This window comes from Chenopodium album, chromosome 20 (assembly GCF_948465745.1).
Source record: "Chenopodium album chromosome 20, dcCheAlbu1.1, whole genome shotgun sequence".
In the NCBI taxonomy this organism is placed as follows: Eukaryota; Viridiplantae; Streptophyta; class Magnoliopsida; order Caryophyllales; family Amaranthaceae; genus Chenopodium; species Chenopodium album.
In genome coordinates this window covers 12,198,540-12,219,765 of record NC_137853.1, presented here as the reverse complement: position 1 = coordinate 12,219,765, position 21,226 = coordinate 12,198,540, and the positions used below count along the sequence as shown (strand labels likewise).

The window sequence follows — 21,226 nt, the reverse complement described above, 5'->3', positions numbered from 1 at the left end:
TTTCTTTTCTTGCATGTTTTCTTTTTACTTTTGTTTGTTTTTAGATTTTCATAATAACTGATCTCTTTGAAGAGGAACTTTTTCCTTTGAAAGACAGGGTTTTTATTCTTCTTTAGAAAATAGGATAATTTCTTTTTCTTTATTGAGGGGTTTTTCTTTTTCTCTTTTGAGGGAGGTTTGCCTTTTTGCCTTTATGGATTGCCGTGAAATTGTTTCATTGGCGAAGAATTATACGAGATTGTAAATAATTTCAATTTCTCGAATATAGTCAGGTGAATCAGATGAAAATCATCATTGCAGCTACAACAAATCGTTAGATGGTCTTCGCAAAAGGTTGTACATTCCAGAGATGTAAGTGGAAAATGTTCCACATGTAGTGTAATATCTACTTGACCGGTTGTAGTTTATAAGAAGGATTTCAATATATTTGATTCCATATGCGACGACACATATGGAATCAAATATATAGACGACAAATATGGAATCAAATATATGTATTCGAATATATTTGTATATGTCATATAACTTTTATTAATGGATTGATTTTACCTTTTAAAAAAAAAATCTAAATAGAGGTTAACTATATTGAAAAATCAACTAATTGCTTCATTCCTACATCACCTTACTGTCATTATAATCCGCGCTATGATTTCTTTCATCAACTATGCCAATATGACATGTTGTTGCGCAGATCAACCAAAACAAATTCCTGATAATAAGTCTTTTAAAGAGAGATCAGCTAGGAGAGTTAGTGGAAACATGGATAACAATCAAAGTAATGGAGAAATAAATTATGTGTACAAAAGGAAAATAATACAAACTCCAAAAAATTTCAAACGTAGAGTACTATATAATATATATTTTACATTTGTTCAAAGAGAAAAAAAAAAATCAATTAAAAAAATTTAATAAAAAAAAATTTAATTTTTTGGTGAAAAATAAAGAGGAAAAAAAATGCTTAAACACATCAAACTTGAATACATTAATAACATTATACATATGTGTATGGAGTAAATATTTTGCTATGTTCCAACGTGTATCTACATAACTTATACAAGTATTTGCATTTTTATATCTAAAGTACACATGTTTACTCGTCTATTATTCTTATATAGTTTTTTATATGTTCAATATACGAGGTGTTTGGCAACAGGGTTAGGGATAATGAGGATAAGAAGGTAGGATAAAGATAGGAAATTAATAGGTGGGATAAGGATAAAAATTATGTTATACATTGTTTGGTAAGATTTGGGAATTAAATTGGGATAAGTAGTAAAATTACAAAACTATCCTTACTAACATTTCTCCTCTCCCTCTTTCTTCCCTCCTATTATGGGTTAAACTGTCTTTTACATTTCAAGATTAATCCCTACACCTTATACCTGCACCCCCCCCCCCCCCCCCCGAGGTTACAAAAATAGAGGGATAACTTTACTTTTTATCCCTATCCCTATGGGATAGAACAATTCGCATTAAACAAACGAGGGATTATAGGATACAATGGTTTATTAATCCCTATTGTATGCTCTTTATCGTATGTTACTATAAGTACTACCAATTCATATTTGCTAATGATCTTGTAGATTATTCTATAATAATGAAATACTTAATTATCTATATAAAACTAAAAAAACATACATGCATGTATTATTAGTTGTATTTTGTATATGTTATACTGGAAAGTTGTATAAATTATAGGGGTGTTATTGTAATGTATATGTAAAGCCTCTTGGGTCCCCTCTTCATAAATGCACCTTTATAAAGGATGGGTTGCACCACTAAAGTTGTCACAGTTTAGTTGTTCTTTCAGTTTCCTTCTTCAAAGAGATCACCACTTCCTCCTCTTTCTCTCTCCTCTCTTAAATTTCTTCATCTTTCAAACTTTGCCACCTGCAAATTCAACTTACCAATATAACTAAAAAAAGGTAACTCCCTTAACTAACTATACTCATTTTTTAATATTATTTTTGATACAAGCTTCTTTATTTGGTTGTTATTTTAAGAGTATACATATAATTTAATCTTTCTTGTTTTTGTTAAAAATAGTAACATGTTAGACTATATTACATGCATATATAATTAGCATCATGTACTAACTATGTGCGTGCATGGTGTGCGCTTCTTATTATTTCTGTATGTAGGAAATTATTAAACTAGTGCCTAGCACAGATGATGGACAAAGTAAATTCTACGATGGGATTAGTCCGAACAAAATCGGACCAACTAGTGGAGTCAATGGCAGCAGCGATGGCAGCAATGAAATCCCCGCCATCAGGGGATGGGAGTATGGTGCCTACGGCTGATGGATCGCGTAAATCGAGCCGTAGGATAACCTCCCCAGGAGTGAATAGCAGCAGTAGGAATTACAACAATACTCACATTAGGAAAACAAGGAGTGCTCAGCTGAAACTTGATATTGATGATCTTAGCAATGGGGCTGCCCTAAGTCGAGCCTCTAGTGCTAGCTTGGGTCTCTCCTTCTCCTTCACTGGCTATAGTGTTCCTCCTGAGGATATTGCTGATTCTAAGCCCTTCAGTGACGATGATATTCGTAAGTTCAAAACTCGTACTCCATCTGTCTCTAAATATTATTCTTAAATATAATTTTCTATTAGATCATCGTGAAACTAAAAAATAACATTTAAAAACAGAGAGAGTAATATAATAAAGGCCGCGACTATAAACTCATTTTCCTCCATCTTAATCAATACTAATAAGTATATAGACTTTGTTTAATTATTGTTTCAACCTAAGCCAATTTAATCAATTATTGTAATATAAGCTAAATTTATGTAATAAACCGAGCATGACTTGAGTCCTAATTAGTTATATTTCTATTGTGTGGAATATAAATCTTATAGAATTTGTGGTAAAATATCAACTACGTATGCAATTTACAAATTACTTAATTTAACATCCAACTTGGTTAAGATTGAAAAAGTGTATAATAAAAGAAAACAATGGAAATTTTGGGTGAAGTATGCTAGAACATACTAATCTTTAAGATGACAACTTGTGCATGGTTTAGAAAATGACTAGCTACTACTCATAATGACATCAAAAAGAGCTATATGAATTTTATTTTCTGTTTTTTTTCTAGTATTGACAAGTGGAAATACATAATTTCCAGTTGGGTGGACGATATTTAAAATTTAGTCAATTATCATCATCTTTTCTTTTAGATTTTAATGAATGGAAAAAGAGAGCTTGTAAAGATTATTTTTCAAATCAATAATAGAGCCAAATTATATCCTACAAAATCTAAGAAAATCAAAATGAAAATTGCACTCCATAGTATATATATACATAGTTGTAATTAATAAAGTTGGAAATAAATAATATAGAGTCCAAACAATTTGGTTCACTATTAATTATTCCATTAACCTTAATTATAAAATAGTATAATATATATATGACAATTTGATAACACAAAATAAATTGAGTGCCAAATAAAAAGTAGGGTTAGTTGTTAATCTGTTATTATTGGTGATTACTAGATAAATTCACTCCTAAAAAGTTACCTAAAAATGATTAGGTTATAATATAAAGTTTTTGTTACAAATTATTACTCCCTCTTTCCTTAATTCACTTTATAAATAATTAGGTATAGAAAATATTTAGTTACGATTAAATTTGTAATTCTTGTACATCATTACTTTTGAGACAAAGACTTAGAAGCGTTCCAAAATTAAGATATTTTATATAATAAAAAATATTCAGTAAACCTTTTTTTTTTTTTTTTTTTTAAGGAGTCAATAATATAACTTTATTATAAAAGCATAAAGACTTTTTTAAGGAGTCAATAATATAACAATTCATCACCCATGATAATAACCAATCCAAACATCAGTATAAACTACTATGAGAATAATATCCCTAATAGGCTAATACTTTACTTATTCTATAAACCCTAGGAATTAGAAACTCTTGTCACTTGTTAGATTGGTATGAGTTGAGGGTACGCTTTATAGGAAATGATTAGAGAAGGTAAGACCGTTTCCTAAGAAAATTAATATGAAGGCAGCGCATCGCAAGATTTTAAATGAAGCGGACTTATAACGACTTATTTCCGCGACCGCGAGATTAAGTCCGCGGCCCGGGCCGCCTAATACTAGTTGTCAAAAGATTAGTGTTCCGCAAATGATGGATTGGTCCTAATTGATGTTAAACACAACTAGTCAAGTAGCTAGTAGAGAAAAACAGTTGATAGCAACCTACCAAACATGAACGACCATCACTATTCTTTAATGTGAAACCAGCAACTATATGGTAAAATAGGGGGTCCACTGTCCACATTATTAAAAGAAAAACTTCTGGTAGTCTTTGTTTCCCAATATTAACGTTTAATATATGGCCAAGAAATGTAAAAAAATATATATGGACCATACAAATATAATATTAATGTATATTTTCTAAGTTTTATTTATATGATATGTCAAATTTCATGATTTTATTTTCAATGATAAACACCTTGATTGATCACAAAATAAAGAACGTACAACCCAGGAGACAAAGGTCTTTGTTAGTAGAAAAGTTTACCTTTGTTTTCCACCTCTAGTCTTTATATTATGGGACCTCTTTATATATTATGCTACACCCACTTGGATTCTATTTAGTACCGACTAGGACATGCCCTTTGCTACATATGTACTGCATTGTCCATGGTAGTAGTACGTTCACTGCTCGACTACTCGTAAAATTTATCTTGTTTATAAGAGTACGTACAGTCGATATATGAGTATAGGCATACCTAAGGTTAATATTTTAGACCATCCGTAAATGACTGGATGGATATATTGTTTATGACGTACTCATTTACAGTACCCTTTATATTACGGCCACTAGAATGTGTACCTTTTGGAAGTAATATATGTAGAGAGTACGAAAATAATACAATCCTTTATCCTTAGCATTTGATAGCTGAGGGAAGCTTGATTGTCGTTATTTTAGCAAACTAATTGAGGTTGATTTATCAACTCACTTCAAAACAAATATTGAGCCTTATCATCACCAAGTATATACATCTCACCACTGTCTTGGTTTGTTTTTGTTGTGAGAAGCTGTCATTTTGACTTTATTTTTTTGTTTGTTTTTGGAAAAAAGCTGGAAAATGTGTATTAAAGCCAATAAAATAAACAACAAAATCCTGACTAAAAGCAAGCTTACAGTGTAACTATTTGCTTGAATTGCCAATTCATACAACCCATAGGGTCAATCAAATAATCAATAAATCTTAAAATATGTCTACTCGGCTCAAGATATAACTCGATTTAAAACCTTATCAAGTCAAACTAATTACCTCTAAATTAATCTAAATAAATCAAGTCATTTATACGTCTTATGTATCATACTTGTCTTTCTTTCATAATACTATGTGATTATTATTTTTAGACAAAAAGGTCGTAAGTAAGTATACTGTTAGCCATCTGTCTTTATCCGAAACTCGGTCATTATGGACCAACCTTAGTCCTTTTGTTTGACACATAATCCATTAAAGCCAATCATGCATAAAAAGTGCTATGTGGTATGCTCCCCAACAATTTTTGAAAAATTGAAAAATCCATGTTAACTTGTTGAACTGAAATCCACTGAGAAAAATGGAATCCATTACTTTGGCCAATCAAGCTAAACTTTACACACGTCCACTCAAGCTAAACTTTACACACGTCCACTCAAGCTTGGTTTATTATGGCCAATTATTTAGATTCAAAGTTTATCAACTGATATCAACAATTCAACCTACCAGGTGACTCATGAGATAATAGTGGACCATTATTTTTCAAAATCCATTCCTTCCAACATCACTTGATAAAAATTCTATGAACCGCCAAATACTCGCTCATACTTAAGTTTGAGATGTTCAGAAAAAGTTGTCACATTTTCAATATTAGAATTAGACCATGCTAAAATTTCCTATCTTTCACTTACTAAAATGAGTAGTAGAGAGAGTACGGAAAGAAGAAAACTACTTAAAATTATAGCGCGTTCATATTATAATGTGTAAAGGATATAGTCCATATATTTAGGATAATCACGGTGTTTAGTTATGGTGATGGTAACAGTAAACTGCAGATACATGCCCATTACCAATTTTTTAGGATATGGTCTAAAGACTATAAGCTTGATAGATCATATATCATTTATTCATTTGTACATTACTGAATGTTTTTCAGTCTAAAACCCAGATGATTCTACAATAGATTAATGCAACATAACCCTCAGTAAACATACTATAAATTTAGAGAAATTTTATGGTTGCTTTTAACAAGTGAAATTGAAAAGAACATGCATTTTGGTTGTTGCAGCTGAGGATCTTGAAGCAGGAACACGTAGGAAGAGGCTCGAAGCAGAGCCAACTTTTCCAATCTATCTGAAGGTAAAAACATGTACAAGTATGTACTAACACTACTATATCATATATTGCAGACATCTTTTTTGTCCGCCTTCCCTCAAAATGTCAGCAAACAAGCATTCTCCATAGTGTTGATCATCCTGCATCTTTGCTACGAAAAGGCAGCATGTACTCTTTCACTTACTACCTGTGTATCTGAACAGGCCCGGGGGTTGGAGAGTTTAGCTACACACTGATTAACGGAATCCCAATGCATTGAATAAGGCTAATTAATCATGGTCAGGTTCACTGATTGAGTCTTGTACAGACCTTGTTCCGTATGACAGTATGTACTAGACACATATTAACATTTCCCGAACAACATAATTAGATCACACAAACTCCAAGTTAGATGACTAGTTTGGAAGACTGAGCTGGAGGGCCTAGAACATAATGCCCCTTTTACTCGTAGGGAGGGTAGGGAAGAAACGAGAGAGCAACCTCTGGTGGCTATTTTTGTGCATGAGATTTCCTTTACACCAGTGTGATGCTATTATCGATTAATTATGAGAGGAATACTAATACGAGTTGATTGTTGCCTTATATCTTGCAGTTTAAAGAAGTTACGTACAAGGTTGTTCTCAAAGGATTTTCAAATACAGAAGAAAAACAGGTCTTACATGGAATCACAGGTTCAGTGAATCCTGGAGAAGTGCTGGCTCTGATGGGTCCTTCAGGAAGCGGGAAGACAACGCTTTTAAATGTTCTTGGAGGAAGGTTGACACAGCCCAAAGCCGGAGGTTCTGTTACATACAATGATCAACCATACTCAAAATTACTGAAAAGCAGGCAAGTATAAGTGTTGGTTAAATCACTAAGTATTAATATTAACAAGATTGATGAGATATTCAAATTTAAAGGAATGCCAACTTATGACACTTGCAGGATAGGGTTTGTGACTCAAGATGATGTTCTATATCCTCACCTTACTGTGAGAGAAACCCTCACATATGCTGCATATCTTAGACTGCCAAAAAAATTAACGAAGAAAGAAAAGGAACAACGAGCTTTGGATGTCATTTGCGAGCTAGGGTTGGAGAGGTAACCTTCACTTGTTACAAAGGTTTGTGGATATGATGAAAAGGAATAGTGCATTCTAGGGAGAATTGCAGATTCCTTATACCAATTCCTTGCAAAGGAGAGCTACTAATTTTCTGAATTACTACATATATGTATGTGCAGATGTCAGGACACAATGATTGGCGGTTCCTTTGTTCGTGGAGTTTCAGGTGGAGAAAGAAAGAGAGTTTGTATTGGTAATGAGATTTTAATCAACCCTTCCCTTCTCTTCCTAGATGAACCCACCTCAGGCTTGGATTCTACAACCGCCTTACGGATCATTCAGGTGTTGCAAGATATAGCTGAGGTAAAGTAACACATGCTATGTTCGATTATTTATCAAATTCTTAATGAACAAGTTCAAATATTTTTCTTTCAGAAAACATATGACAGTTGACACTGATATCATAGTCTTCAAATTAAAACTAAAAGTTATAAAACACCCCTTCCCAATTCATGCATCTTTCTGACAATTCATGCATATTTGTGAATTGAATATAACTACCAAAAGTCCTACCTCTCATCCGGTTCTTACATGTTGCAGGATGGGAAGACGGTCATAACTACAATCCACCAACCATCAAGCAGACTTTTTCACAAGTTTGACAAACTGATCCTTCTCGGAAAAGGAAGCTTGCTTTATTTTGGAAAGGCATCAAACGTGATGAGCTATTTCGCCACCATAGGGTGTACCCCTCTGATATCCATGAACCCAGCAGAATTCCTGCTAGACCTTGCTAATGGGAACATAAATGACGTAACTGTACCATCAGAATTAGATGACAAAGTACACATGGACGACCCAGAAACTGAAAAACCGAATGGTAAACCATCTGCTGCAGTTATCCACGATGTAAGTCATCCCTGACTCTCAGACACACTATAGACAAACAGGCCGAACAACAACTAGAAAAAACCAGTCACACGCACTGCCCTCACGAGATTAGTTTAGTTTAATTCAATAGACAGTGTTAAAGGATCCCAAGTAAAATCACATCTAAAACATAAGGAATTATCAAGAAAAAAAAGCTATATTCAACTTAAGCAATATAGCTCCAATATAGAAACACACCTCTAGTCTAAAATGAAAAGATGTATTAATCATTTTTTATATGTATTCATTCATTCAAGACATGGAATGAATACGATAATTCTGATAAGGCTTCTCCATTGAAATACAAGTATACAACAGTGTCACATTTTTAACAATATGCACAGGTATATGATATATCCAATACTGAAAGGAAGTACAATACATTAAAAATGACATAATAACAATAGGAATATGTTATTTTGAAGGAAGAAAGTAGAGTCAGGTATTACAGCAAATGTCTCATATAAGATTTCATTGCAGTATCTTGTGGAGTCCTACGAATCGCGAGTAGCAGAGAAAGAAAAGAGGAAGCTTGGAATTCCTATACCAATAAATGAAGAAATGAAGTTAAAATTATCTTCTGTGAAGCGAGAATGGGGAGCAAGCTGGTTTGAACAATATTCAATTTTATTCAAGAGGGGAATCAAAGAGCGAAGGCATGAGTATTTTAGCTGGCTGCGGGTTACCCAAGTTTTGGCCACAGCAGTTGTACTAGGGTTACTTTGGTGGCAATCAGATAGCAAAACTGAGAAGGGACTAGAGGATCAGGTATACTCAAATCGCATTCCACGATTTCATATTTTTTTCCTTCCTAAATTTTAACAAGAATACGCTTATAATGGAGAATGATCTTTACAGCTTTACTGATATCATGAAAATTTAGAGGGTATATAAAACCATACAGTCAGTCATTTATCATACAACAGAGGGTGACATACTAACCAGACTGATCTTTCAACCTTTACAGGCAGGGCTACTTTTCTTTATCGCTGTTTTTTGGGGTTTCTTTCCAGTCTTCACAGCAATTTTTGCATTCCCTCAAGAGAGGGCAATGCTTCAGAAAGAAAGAGCAGCTGACATGTACCGATTAAGTGCCTATTTCCTTGCAAGAACGACAAGTGACCTACCACTCGATCTTGTCCTTCCAGTTCTCTTCCTGCTAGTAGTCTACTTCATGGCAGGCCTAAGGCTTGATGCGGGAACTTTTTTTCTAACAGTACTGACAGTTTTCCTCTGCATTGTAGCTGCACAGGTATATTTCCTTCAACTGTTTTTTTCACAAAGTTCAGTCAGGAATCACTATCTATTAGAAATCACTTTTTTACGACGATTTGCTGCAATGACAGGGACTTGGATTGGCAATAGGAGCTTCTCTAATGGACATCAAGAAGGCAACAACTCTAGGTTCTGTAACAGTAATGACCTTCATGTTGGCTGGTGGATACTTTGTAAAGGTAAGCACAAAATCAATGTTTACAGGGCTCTATATTCCCTTATTTAGCAATCCCAACCCTATAAAGATAATTGCACTCTAATGACCATTTATAACTGTTGTTCTTTGTCTGCAGAAAGTTCCGATATTTATATCATGGATCCGTTACCTTTCTTTCAACTACCACACCTATCGGTTGCTTCTCAAAGTACATTATGAAAATCACATTCAACCCACAAATTTGATGAAATTTGACAGTGGCTTAATGGAGGTTGGTGCTCTTATTGCCATGGTCTTTGGCTACCGATTATTAGCATATATAGCCCTTAGGAGAATGCGGCTTCAATGATAAGCTATACCCACGAATCTATTCATTGGATTACGAGCAACACACCCTCCAAATTTCACTCCGACTCCAAATGCCCACGGAGAATCCTGTCATACTCACTGTCAAAAAGGATGAGAAAAATGCAGCCTAGCAAAGATGCTGATCCAACTCCAGTTCTCCAAGTACTTTTAGTTATTACTTCAGCCAATGTGACAAAGAGCATAGAATAGTTAAACGTCAGTTGCTTATAAGTGTAGTGATAATGTGCAAAATATATCTTGAGATAAGCTTTTTTCCAGTAATAGTCTCAAATCCTCAACTTTATCCTAAGTTTAATGTTAGTTCTCCCTAATTGATGTAAACAGCTTCGAGTAATGGAAAAGCAGTTTGACGTAAAATTAGTTAGTTAAGCTTGTTGAAGCATAAAAAGCATTCTATAAGTAGGGCATCAAGTGCATGTACAAGAATCAAGTATAAGGAACTATATTAACAAACTAAAAAAAAAAAAGAGAGAGAGAGAGAGAGAAAAAAACGTTGTTTGATGACTTATTAACAAACAAAATAGTTGTACACATGATTTCACCTCTGCAGCAGCGAATCTGCTTTTTAATGTGAAATGAATAGTTTCAGAGCCCTGTGATGCAGCATCTTTCTTCTGGTCCAAAACTATATTCTATGAAAGAAGCACCGGAAAACTTTCTTCACCTTCACTTGAACAATATATCAGTATACAGCTCATGCAGTGCACCCAGTAGCCATGCTTCAGTTTTACGAGTATTCAGGCCAATGTTCTAAACCAACGAAGCAAGCTAAGGAGAGCAGCATCCAATGCAGGGGAGGATTTCTCAATCCCTACATACAAAAGAACATTATTTTAATCACTTTATTACCCCATATTCATTTGAATACAAACAGAATGAATGGAGATATGCAGGTCAATTTTCCGCATTTTCTATCACAATTAAACAGCTAGGGCTGGTACTAGATTTTCATCTAATATCTACTAATACTCAGATAATACTAACCGATATCAGCAGCCACTCTATGAGCACACATTATTCCTGAAAAGGCCACAGCTATGACCCCTTGCCCAGGGAAACAGCTATCACCAACACAGTAAAGGCCATCTATAGCCTGCAATTACAACAACAGAGACTCATTCACAAGTCAAGATACAGGTGTAACTATGAAGTGTCAAGCCATAAACTTTCAGCTAACCGTTGTATTGAATGGCATTCCCAATAAGCCTTTAGGAACTGAACGTGGCATAGGTCCGTACGTGCCACTATCACGAGCCAAAAACCGCCTGTGTGTTTTTGGAGAGCCAACCTGCAATGAGGATACATTTTAATATTCAAAAAGCAATCTAGGAAAGAGAAAAGAGAAAATGATATACAAAGTAGTATAAATATATTTTTGCATTTATGTAGTTCCAATACTGCAGCAGGGAAAATACAGTAAAGGATTTTCAATGTTGATGCTTTGCTGTTTGACAAAACTCCACTATAGAGACCTATATTTATTAATTTCCATAATGATATCCCCCCGTTGGTGACCCAGGGTAGTAACAACAAATTCACTTAGATAATTTAACACTAGCCCCATGTCAACGTTGAATCTTTGTTCAAAGGGTGACATGTCAAACAAGATTCCATTTTCAATCTCAAGTCACTAAAGCGAGAAAGTGAAAACACAGATCTTAAAGTGAAAATTGTCATAGCTAAGCTACCGAAATTGAAATATTCCTGAATTAAATGAACATTAGTCTATATCTTCAATACCTATTTTTATATACTGTATGTAAAATAAATTCTCAAAAAAAAAAAAAAAAAAAAAAAAAAAAAAAAAAGGGGTAAAACATCTAAAAAGGGTGATTAACAACATTAAGCATTCAAAACTGTCAGAATTAATGTCTATTATATGATTTTTTCCCTCATCAATCTCTTACTTCTTAGATTCAGAGTCTTTGTTGCATCAGACTACTCTATATCTTCAATACCTATTTTTATATACTGTATGTAAAAAAAAAAAAAAAAAAAAAAAAAAAAAAAAAAAAAAAGGGTAAAACATCTAAAAAGGGTGATTAACAACATTAAGCATTCAAAACTGTCAGAATTAATGTCTATTAAATGATTTTTCCCCTCATCAATCTCTTACTTCTTAGATTCAGAGTCTTTGTTGCATCAGACTACTGACTACTGAATAAAAATCAAAAAAACAACAACCCAATAAGGAAGCATACAAGCAGAAGATGGGCAATGATCATGGGCTTGATTTAAGTACTTGGAAAAGGGAACACACTTAACTAGAATTACAGTTTAAGAGAGAAGGGGTTAACTTATTAGTTAAATGCCCTCAATTCATAATTTTGTGGGAAGCTAGTTTTTCTATAACAATACCTCTTTAAACAGTATGGATGATTTAAGCCCTGGAAAAAGTTTCTTTTCTAATCTGCTTATGATTTCATCAGCAATGAGCTCCTTCTTTTTGTTGTAGTCTGATGGAGATAGTCCCTGTGACATCAAAAACTGGATTGTTAGATTCACCCAATCCCTTCACACATGTTAAGATTTCAATATGTTCAAGTACTTCTAGAACTTTAGAATTTAAAGGAACAAAGAATTACAAATCATAATAAATAAATTAATTAAGACGCAATCTTCTTTCAAAAAAAAAAAGGAGATAAAAAAGTCAAGATATAATCAACAAAGTCATAAGGTGCACCTGCCAGTCTTCAATGGAGGAAGTTGTAAATATATGGAGAATGTGATGTCCACTAGGGGCTAATGAAGAATCGAGAATGGTGGGAATGCTCAAGAATATACTCCCATAAGGCTCCTCTAGATTTTTCCAATCACTCTGTAAGCAAGGAAACAGCACCATCAGTTGATTTGTTCCTCAATATAGCACCATAAGGTCCATAACTAAATGTGTCATCAGACTCATCACCTCAAGAACAAAGTGGTGACAATCTGTATCTGGAGGTAATACTTCAGCCTTGACTCCCATGTGTATTGAAAGAAAGGATGGAGCTTTAACATATAATTTCTGAAAATCTTTCTCTTCTTTTGGCAGATTTTCGGCTTTTAGAAGTTTGCCTAAAGTAAAGATATTTGTGAATATTACTGATGCAAAAGCTAAACTGCCAGCGTCCAATTAAAGAAGTGAAAGGGTAGTTCCTTCTTCCTTGCCCAAACTTACCAAAGGTATCCCATCTAGTAGCATTTGATATGATGGTTCTGGCATAATATTCACTTCCATCAGACAGTCTCACTCCAACCTGTAAAATTTATATACATAGGCCATTAACACGAAGCCACCAATCTGAGTTTCCTAATATGCCTTCCAAGTTTCTAATCATTAACAATATTCCCGCATCTTAAGCTAACTCAGAACTTACAGCCTTTCCATGCTCCAGAATGATGTTTTTAACATTTGCTTTGTAACGAATGTTGCTCCCTTGATCAATGAGACCTTGTGCCAGGGATTTGGCAATTTTACCAACGCCGCCAACAGGATAGTTGATCCCTCCAAAATGCCTATCACATAAAACCTATCATAAAGCATATTAAAAGATAAAGAAACTAAACATAACTAATAGGATTGGGAAAAGGAAAATGACGTATCTTACCATACTTGCATTTATCATAGGAGTTTGCATAGCATTAACAGTGCTGACAATAAAACACTGCAGAGGATACACATGATTACCCATTATATAAGGCATGCCAATGGATTGAATGTTTAAGGTAACAAAGTAACTTGAGTTACCTCAGCATCTATGAAAGACAGCAGTTGAGGATCTTTGATGTATTTTCGGGCAATTGCTCCAGCATTTTGAGGCAAATAATAGGCTGCAAATACAATTGGCATCTAAAAATTAATTCCAAAAAACCATGATTTATTCTTAACAAGTGAGAATGTCATTATAGCTTTAGGTAATTACATGTCTATGAGCAAAGAATGGTATGAAAATTAAAGTCTTTTTCTTCAGCATAAAATTCAAGAGCAATGCAATGTGGCACTTAATTTACATTTTGGCTATCTTCTCCATATTACCGAATTAATCTCTAAAAAGCCAAGAAATTCTCTGCATCTTTCAAAAGATTTGACACAAAGTTCAACTCTAATCAATAGATAAGTAAATTAGCAAAAAAATACTCCTTTCTTTGTCAAAAATGAAAAGTGGTTTAGTTGTCCACTTATTGTGGTGATTTTAACCTGATTTTGTTGTTGTTTTCCCTATTTGATTTCCTTTCTAACTCCTTTTTGTAAATAATTTTAGCCTTTGGCATCCCCATTCCCCTTTATGTGTGTGTTCATGTTTGAAGACGCAACGAGAAATTGAGGATTTAAGCATGAACATGAGGTCTACTTTGTTCAGGAATCTTCAAGTCTTGTACTCTTGTATAGTGATAATAAAAGTGGTTGAAGCCATTGTCGGTGGAGGGAGTTGGTTCACATGGAGAGGATACCTATAATTGAGATGTTGAGTGTTTTAAACCCTCCTTTATTTGTTTTCTTCCGGCTCCTTCGAGGACTCATGAGACACTACCACTAGGGGGAATTTGAACTTTGTCTTGGGGACATGGTAAGATTGGTTGAATATACTAAAGTTGAGTACTTTTTGGGGAGGTTAACTAGGCCTTGGCTAGTCATGACCATGGTTGATCTTAGACATATGTCTCATGCTCGAGTTTTATTGCTCAAGGATTCTTTAATCTATGCATGTGTTTTTCTTTGAGCGGACTAATCAATTGGTTTCTTTTGTGCTAAGTAAATTGCTTGAGGACAAGCAATTGGCTAGCTTGAGGACAAGCAATTGGCTAGCTTGGAGGAATTTGATAAGTGGTTTATTTGTCCACTTATTGTGGTGACTTTAGCCCAATTTTGTAGTCATTTTCCCTATTTAAATTCCTTTTCTAACTCCATTTTGTATATAATTGTAGCCTTTGTAGATGCAACGAAATTGAGGATTTAACATGAACAGGAAGACTACTTTAAGGAGGCATGCACCATTCAAGGAGCAGGTGTGCACCACAAACTGCTTTGATCGGAGCGGGCGTGCACCTCTTATGGAGCGGGCACTCCTAATTCTTAAACTGCATTCTGCTTCCCCCTGCATTACAAGGAGCGGGCATGCATTACAGGAGGAGCTCCCTGATCCTTCATATTCTGCCCCAGCCTATTGCAGTAGAAGCAGGCGCACAAGAAATGCCTACAAACCCGGTTGTCTTGACGGATTTTCCTATGTAATTTTTGTGGGCATAAATACCATCCTTGGCCTCATTTTTACGGATGTTCTTTTCCCTTTAGCTTTCTTAGGCCTTTATCTCTTAGTTAGTGCTTCAAACTCTCATTAATCAGCTTAGTTTCTCACAAACTCAATCAATTGTACTACTTTAATTGAAGTTTGTGTTCTTGATTTCAATAATTCCTTTACTTGCCCTAGACTTGTCTTAGGTTGGTTTAGATAGAAATATTGTTTGGCTATAGGGTGTTTGTCCAACGACCGAATATCCCCATGTCAATAAACTTTTACACTCACCAGGTGTACAATAATTTCACTACACATCGGTCAATTGTAGGATAACGTTTGACCAATTTTAGATAACTTTTAACCTAGTTTGAAGTAACTATACTCAATTACATTTTTTTTATTGGAAATTGCAAAGTAATTTATTAGAAATCATTTTTGTTTAGGGTAACATGATTACATTTATGCATTTTGATTAATATTCATAAGGTCAATTCTTGTAAAGAGAGTAATTTATTTGTAAAAAATAGGTAAATTTTATTTTGTATCAATTATAACTTTTGATTATTCTAGGGAAACTTTTCTTTCGGTGTACAATCTTTTTTGTACGCACAATTTATTTAAACGTTGTGTTATATTATTGGTTTACTCAATTTGATTTTCACATTTGTTGAATGCTAATATATAGCTTTGAATTTTCCTATTTGATAATTATTTATATTTACTTTAATTTTTTAATATTTTGGAAGTATATATATCTCAAGAAAAATTTAACAAGATCCCACATAAAGCTATATTTTTCCTTGAATATAAATCACAAAAGACAATCAAAGAGATGTGCGTGAACAATATCAAAATGAACTTAGAGTGAACTTAAAAATCAAAATGTTTACAAGGCAATAAACACACTTTACATTAATCAATCAAGAGGTAAAGTGAATCAATCAAAGAGTGGACCTAGCCATTGGTCATGATTTTTTTTTTTCAAAAACTCCATGGACAATGATAAAATTGTTTTAGTAGCATAGAGTTAGTTGCTAAGACAGCCAAAATTATTTTCAAGTTTCAACACTCATGGAGGAAGAAGTAACTCAGCACATGATATCTTTTTTGGTTATATTGCCACCCGAACATATCAGATCTTTTTGGTCACTACAAAATAGAAACCCATAGTTCCACCATCCTAAACTTATCTTCATTATTTGATGAAATTGTTTCCAGGATCTCAAGTAAGTACTTACCAAGGGTTAAGCATTCAAGGGGCTTCTGAAAAAACTGCCCAAAAAGGTAGATTGGCTCCTCAAGTGACTTCAGCTCCAATGAATTCAGGGCATTAAAGATCTACGTAATTCATACTATTAATAACACCAATGGTCGACAATGGAAGAACCCAAGTTCAAGATTAGCCACAGAAGCATAACTCAAAACTGACCTTCCAGCACTCTCCATAAAATTTTAAAATTCCGTCCTTCTCATGGGGAAATCTGGTAGTTAGTTCAGCAATAAAATCACTGTACTCTCTGTGCACTCGAACAGAAAGGTTATTAGGGAGGTGAAAATGAACAGTAGTCGGGTCTGGTATGACTTCCATCTTACAACCTACTGCAGCTAATGCTTGGGTGATTAAATTCAGATTACCCTGTCCAGTTTAAGGCATTAATAAAGAGTAAGAGGTACTGGGGGGAAGTAAACTGACAAATTAAAAAATAGCAAATGAAAAGGTAAATACATTATTAATAATAAAAATAAAAAAAATAAAAAAACATAATGCAACAAATTTTCCTCTCTTTTATAGCTACCCGACTATCTGTCTTCTCTCCCTCCCAGTCTTCCACATCTATCTCATGCCCCTTGTAATCATCATCTGGATGGGGCAAAATCATCATATTTTACTACAATCATCTCATAAACTTGAGCTATAATTGATCACGTATGCCCAAATAAACATAGTAACATTAAGCTTCCTGCTTCACAACCCCCATCCCAAATCCATACAACACAAATTCATCTGGAATTGCAAGAGAATTCACTTGAGCCCTATTCCATTTGACTGAATTTGGATCAATTAAGTTCATATAAATTCAGGATAAAAAAGTCATGTTCAGAAAAATAAATTAAGCAAAAATTAAGACAATTTCAGACAATTACAAATACATAGTAGTTTAAACAAAATAAGTAAAAATAAAAGTCAATATAAGTTCAAACAAATACTTCGTAAGTTAAATAGAACAGGCCCTAACATCAAATTCCTAGACTGGAATAAAAACAACAGACAGAACTTCATAAACAAGCTTTAACCCATTGACCCATATGGTGTCTGTGAGACTTTAACAATCAGGCAAAAAGGCCAAAGCATTATAGGATACGATGGAAACCAATGTAAGAAAATGATATTTACAAAGTAGCATGCTTAATAAGAACACAGTATCTATCAGTGTCACATTGTATCTTATTAATCTTAATGATACAAAATTCTGACGACTGAACAGCATACAAGCAGCACACCTATGGCAATGCTACTATAGCCAATGCAGCGCAGAATATGAAACATAATGGAATCAACAAGCCAACTACTATGTCCATTGTCAAGGGAACATTATTGAGAGTAAAATATTAAGGATATAACACATTAAGCACATATTTATAAAGATCAAACTCATTACAACATCACTCCTATATTGCTCTTGCAAAATGCATAACATCTGATCCAATTCTCTACACTATTACAAAAAAAACAAAAATAAGTAACATCACCAATTCATCATTACCATCATAACCTTTCATATCTATATTTAATTTAGAGCACATATTGCTTGCAGTAATCATTAAACTCAAAAAACGGTTCTAACAGTCTACTCAATTCACATCAATGCCTTCAAAATTTTAACACCATAGTATAATATCATTAAATTCTAGTTAACCTCAATGCTGAAATACTCAAAGCAATGCAAATCAAAGTACAGAGAGAATCACAGGGCACAAACCTTGTCACTAAACCCGAACATTACCGACGAACCGACATCGAAAGTATACCCAGCTTTCTCATAAAACCCAGAGCTACCACCAGGGATCACATACTTCTCCAAAACCAAAACCTTGGCACCCTTTACAGCTAACTGTGTTGCTGCAACCAACCCACCAATACCAGACCCAATCACAATTGCATCATAATTCTCCCTTTCTTTACCTTCACCACTTTCTCTTTCCATTGTTTCATCAACATTCATCACTGCTCTTAACCTACCTTCAATTCCCACCTTTTTTCCATCTACCCCATTAAACCCAAATCCCATTTTCACAGAATTAACACAATAAACCCTAAATTCTTTACTTGGTGTGTGAATTTCTGTGCCATAGAACCCTAAATTTGTACTTTTATAGCTGTAATTACAAGATTTAAAAGAACTTCGAGGACCCCGTGAACTATAATTGAACTGGGTATTTGTAATTTTAGTAGAAAAACAAGGGAAAATATGATTTCTAGCTTTGATATGAGGGAATAAGTAAGAATTCGTGGAAATTTTGGAGTTGGAAGATGGTAGAAGAATTGGGGATGGAGAGAGTGCGAGGAATTGCATAGTGAATTGCGATGAATATGATGGTGGAGGAGAGAACTAGAGAAGTGGGGTGTTACTGCTCACTGGTTACCGTTGGTTTCCACTAATCCATCTCCAAACTCGCATTTACTTAAATAAATACTCCCTCCATCACTTAGGCACGGTTCTCTTCACCTTAATTTTGCATAACTGAAATTATTTTTATTGAACTAAAATTATTTTTGCTGAACTTAAATTAATTTTACTGAACCTAAATTAATTTTACAGAACTGAAATTATTTTTGCTAAACTAATATTATTTTTACTGATTTTCTATTATAATTCTTCTTTAAGAAATCTGAATTTTACAAAACTTAACTTAACTTATTTTTACTGAACTGAAATTAATTTTACTGAACTGAACTTATTTTTACTGAACTGAACTTATTTTTACTGAACTAAAATTATTTTTACTTAATATTATTTTTTTAAGGTGAAGAGAACAGGGCCTTACTTGATTTTTGGGGATTCTCTATAGTCTATAGTCTATATTCTAATACTCGTGCATCATACAAATCAAAGTGGAAATATGTTACTTGTGTTTGTGAAACTTTAAGTTTTAATGGTATAGACTTTGTTTGGTAAATGGCTTTTGACCGGCTTTTTTATTGGCTTTTGGCTTAATAGTTGAAAAGTCTGCTTTTCGCAAAAAACAAAAAACTAGTCTTACTAGCTTTTTGATTTTTTTCTGTCAAAAAATAAAATAAAATAAAAAATACTCCGTAAATTGGTTGTGGCTTTTCATAAAAAAAGGGTACTTTTTTATTCTTTTTTAATAATTAATAGTTAATAGATAATAATTACTCCGTAATAGTTAATAGTTAATAGCTAATAGTTAATAATTAATAGTTAATAGTTAAGTTAATAATTAATAATTAATTGTTAATAGTTAATAGTTAATAATTAATAATTAATAGTTAATAGTTAATAATAAATAGTTAATAGTTAATAGTAAATAGTTAATAATTAATAATTAATAATATATGACCTTTTGAGTCTTAATGTATCACATTAATATCATTGAAATTTACCTCGTCCATAAAACTCCATTTATACTACTACAAAAATATCATGACATAATTATACCATTAGAAGTTACTCCCTCTAGTTTTTTTTTTTTTTTTTTATATGCATCACTTTTTATTTAGGGGTGTTTTTTTTAAATGCATCACTTCAATATTTGGTAACTTTATACTATATTTTATTATTTCTCTCTCTTCTCAAATACCCCACCCAAACAGAGGTTTTTCAGTGCGGCAGGAATTACTTGTATTCTAGGTTATTTGTTTCTGGAGTTACTTGTAGGATGTTACTTGTATTTTGGGGTTAATTGTATGAGTTACTTGTATTCTAGGGGTACTTGTATGGATTTGAGTAACACCTACAAGTAACCCCAGACAAAAACCTCGTATCAAACCAGTATCGCCCTACAAGTTATGATAAGTTCTTATTTTATATACTTTATTAGATCATATAATACTATATTTTAGTATAAATTATGTTCTTATATAGATTTCAATGGTTTATTATGAAATTTACCTTGTTAAGCTAAATTAATAACTTTTACTTAATAATGTTCATAATATGCAATTTTAACTAAGGAACTACTAAAATTCCATCTTTCTTATTGTTACAGGTTAATTGCATATGTGACGAAAATAACAAGGTCAACTTAAAGAAACAAAAAGCCCACATTTTACTCTTTCACGTGAGGTGCATCAGTAAACAAGGATTAGTGGGTTTTCAACCATTAACTTTTACTCCCTTCGTTCCCTTTTGATAGTCTCTTATGGTCATGTTTCACGGGAATTAATAAACACAAATAAGAATAGTAAAAGTACATTGAAAAAGTAAATTGACATTGGTTATGCAAAAAAGTAGAGAGAGAAAGTAATAAAAGTACATGGGAAAACACAATTTACATGGGAAAGTTAAATTTGCACAAATATTATTGCAAATTAGAGGGTATTTTGGTAAAAAAATTAATATTAATTGTTGTTGGAAAAAACAAATGGGGTGAACATTTTGGGACTAAAATTTGCCCATAAGGGACTATCAAAAGGGGACGGAGGTAGTAATTGCCCAAAGGGAGAAGTGGCAGAGGCACGAGGAATTGAGGAAAAACCCTCAAAATATTCTACTGTACTTAAGGAGACGAGGCAACAGAGGAGTGAGATAGACACACACGGAGGGAGACGAGAGGACGCCGAACAACAACATTGGAGCAGCTGCGCACTACTCCGTGGAACAACATTCGAAATTAAATTAGAGTTTATTCTTTCCTTTTGT

General features: G+C 33.5%; 2 protein-coding genes across 2 annotated transcripts; one reads left to right on the top strand and one right to left on the bottom strand.

The window, feature by feature from the left end:
• The first annotated feature begins 1,774 nt into the window (after nt 1–1,774).
• Nucleotides 1,775–10,386, top strand: LOC145598080 (ABC transporter G family member 22-like). The gene is made up of 11 exons (XM_081654380.1): nt 1,775–1,925; nt 2,142–2,551; nt 6,306–6,376; nt 6,945–7,180; nt 7,277–7,432; nt 7,574–7,757; nt 7,995–8,303; nt 8,805–9,092; nt 9,292–9,576; nt 9,671–9,778; nt 9,893–10,386. The coding sequence occupies exons 2-11, from the start codon at nt 2,170–2,172 to the stop codon at nt 10,103–10,105; spliced, it is 2,232 nt and encodes a 743-aa protein (XP_081510506.1). The 5' UTR covers nt 1,775–1,925; nt 2,142–2,169; the 3' UTR covers nt 10,106–10,386.
• A 216-nt stretch (nt 10,387–10,602) lies between these two features.
• Nucleotides 10,603–18,992, bottom strand: LOC145598081 (prolycopene isomerase, chloroplastic-like). The gene is made up of 13 exons (XM_081654381.1): nt 18,326–18,992; nt 16,774–16,980; nt 16,583–16,682; nt 13,856–13,938; nt 13,716–13,772; nt 13,485–13,637; nt 13,286–13,364; nt 13,034–13,182; nt 12,809–12,943; nt 12,484–12,597; nt 11,303–11,413; nt 11,110–11,218; nt 10,603–10,936 (listed from the first exon to the last, which is right to left on the bottom strand). The coding sequence occupies exons 1-13, from the start codon at nt 18,917–18,919 to the stop codon at nt 10,863–10,865; spliced, it is 1,965 nt and encodes a 654-aa protein (XP_081510507.1). The 5' UTR covers nt 18,920–18,992; the 3' UTR covers nt 10,603–10,862.
• Nucleotides 18,993–21,226: the final 2,234 nt, after the last annotated feature.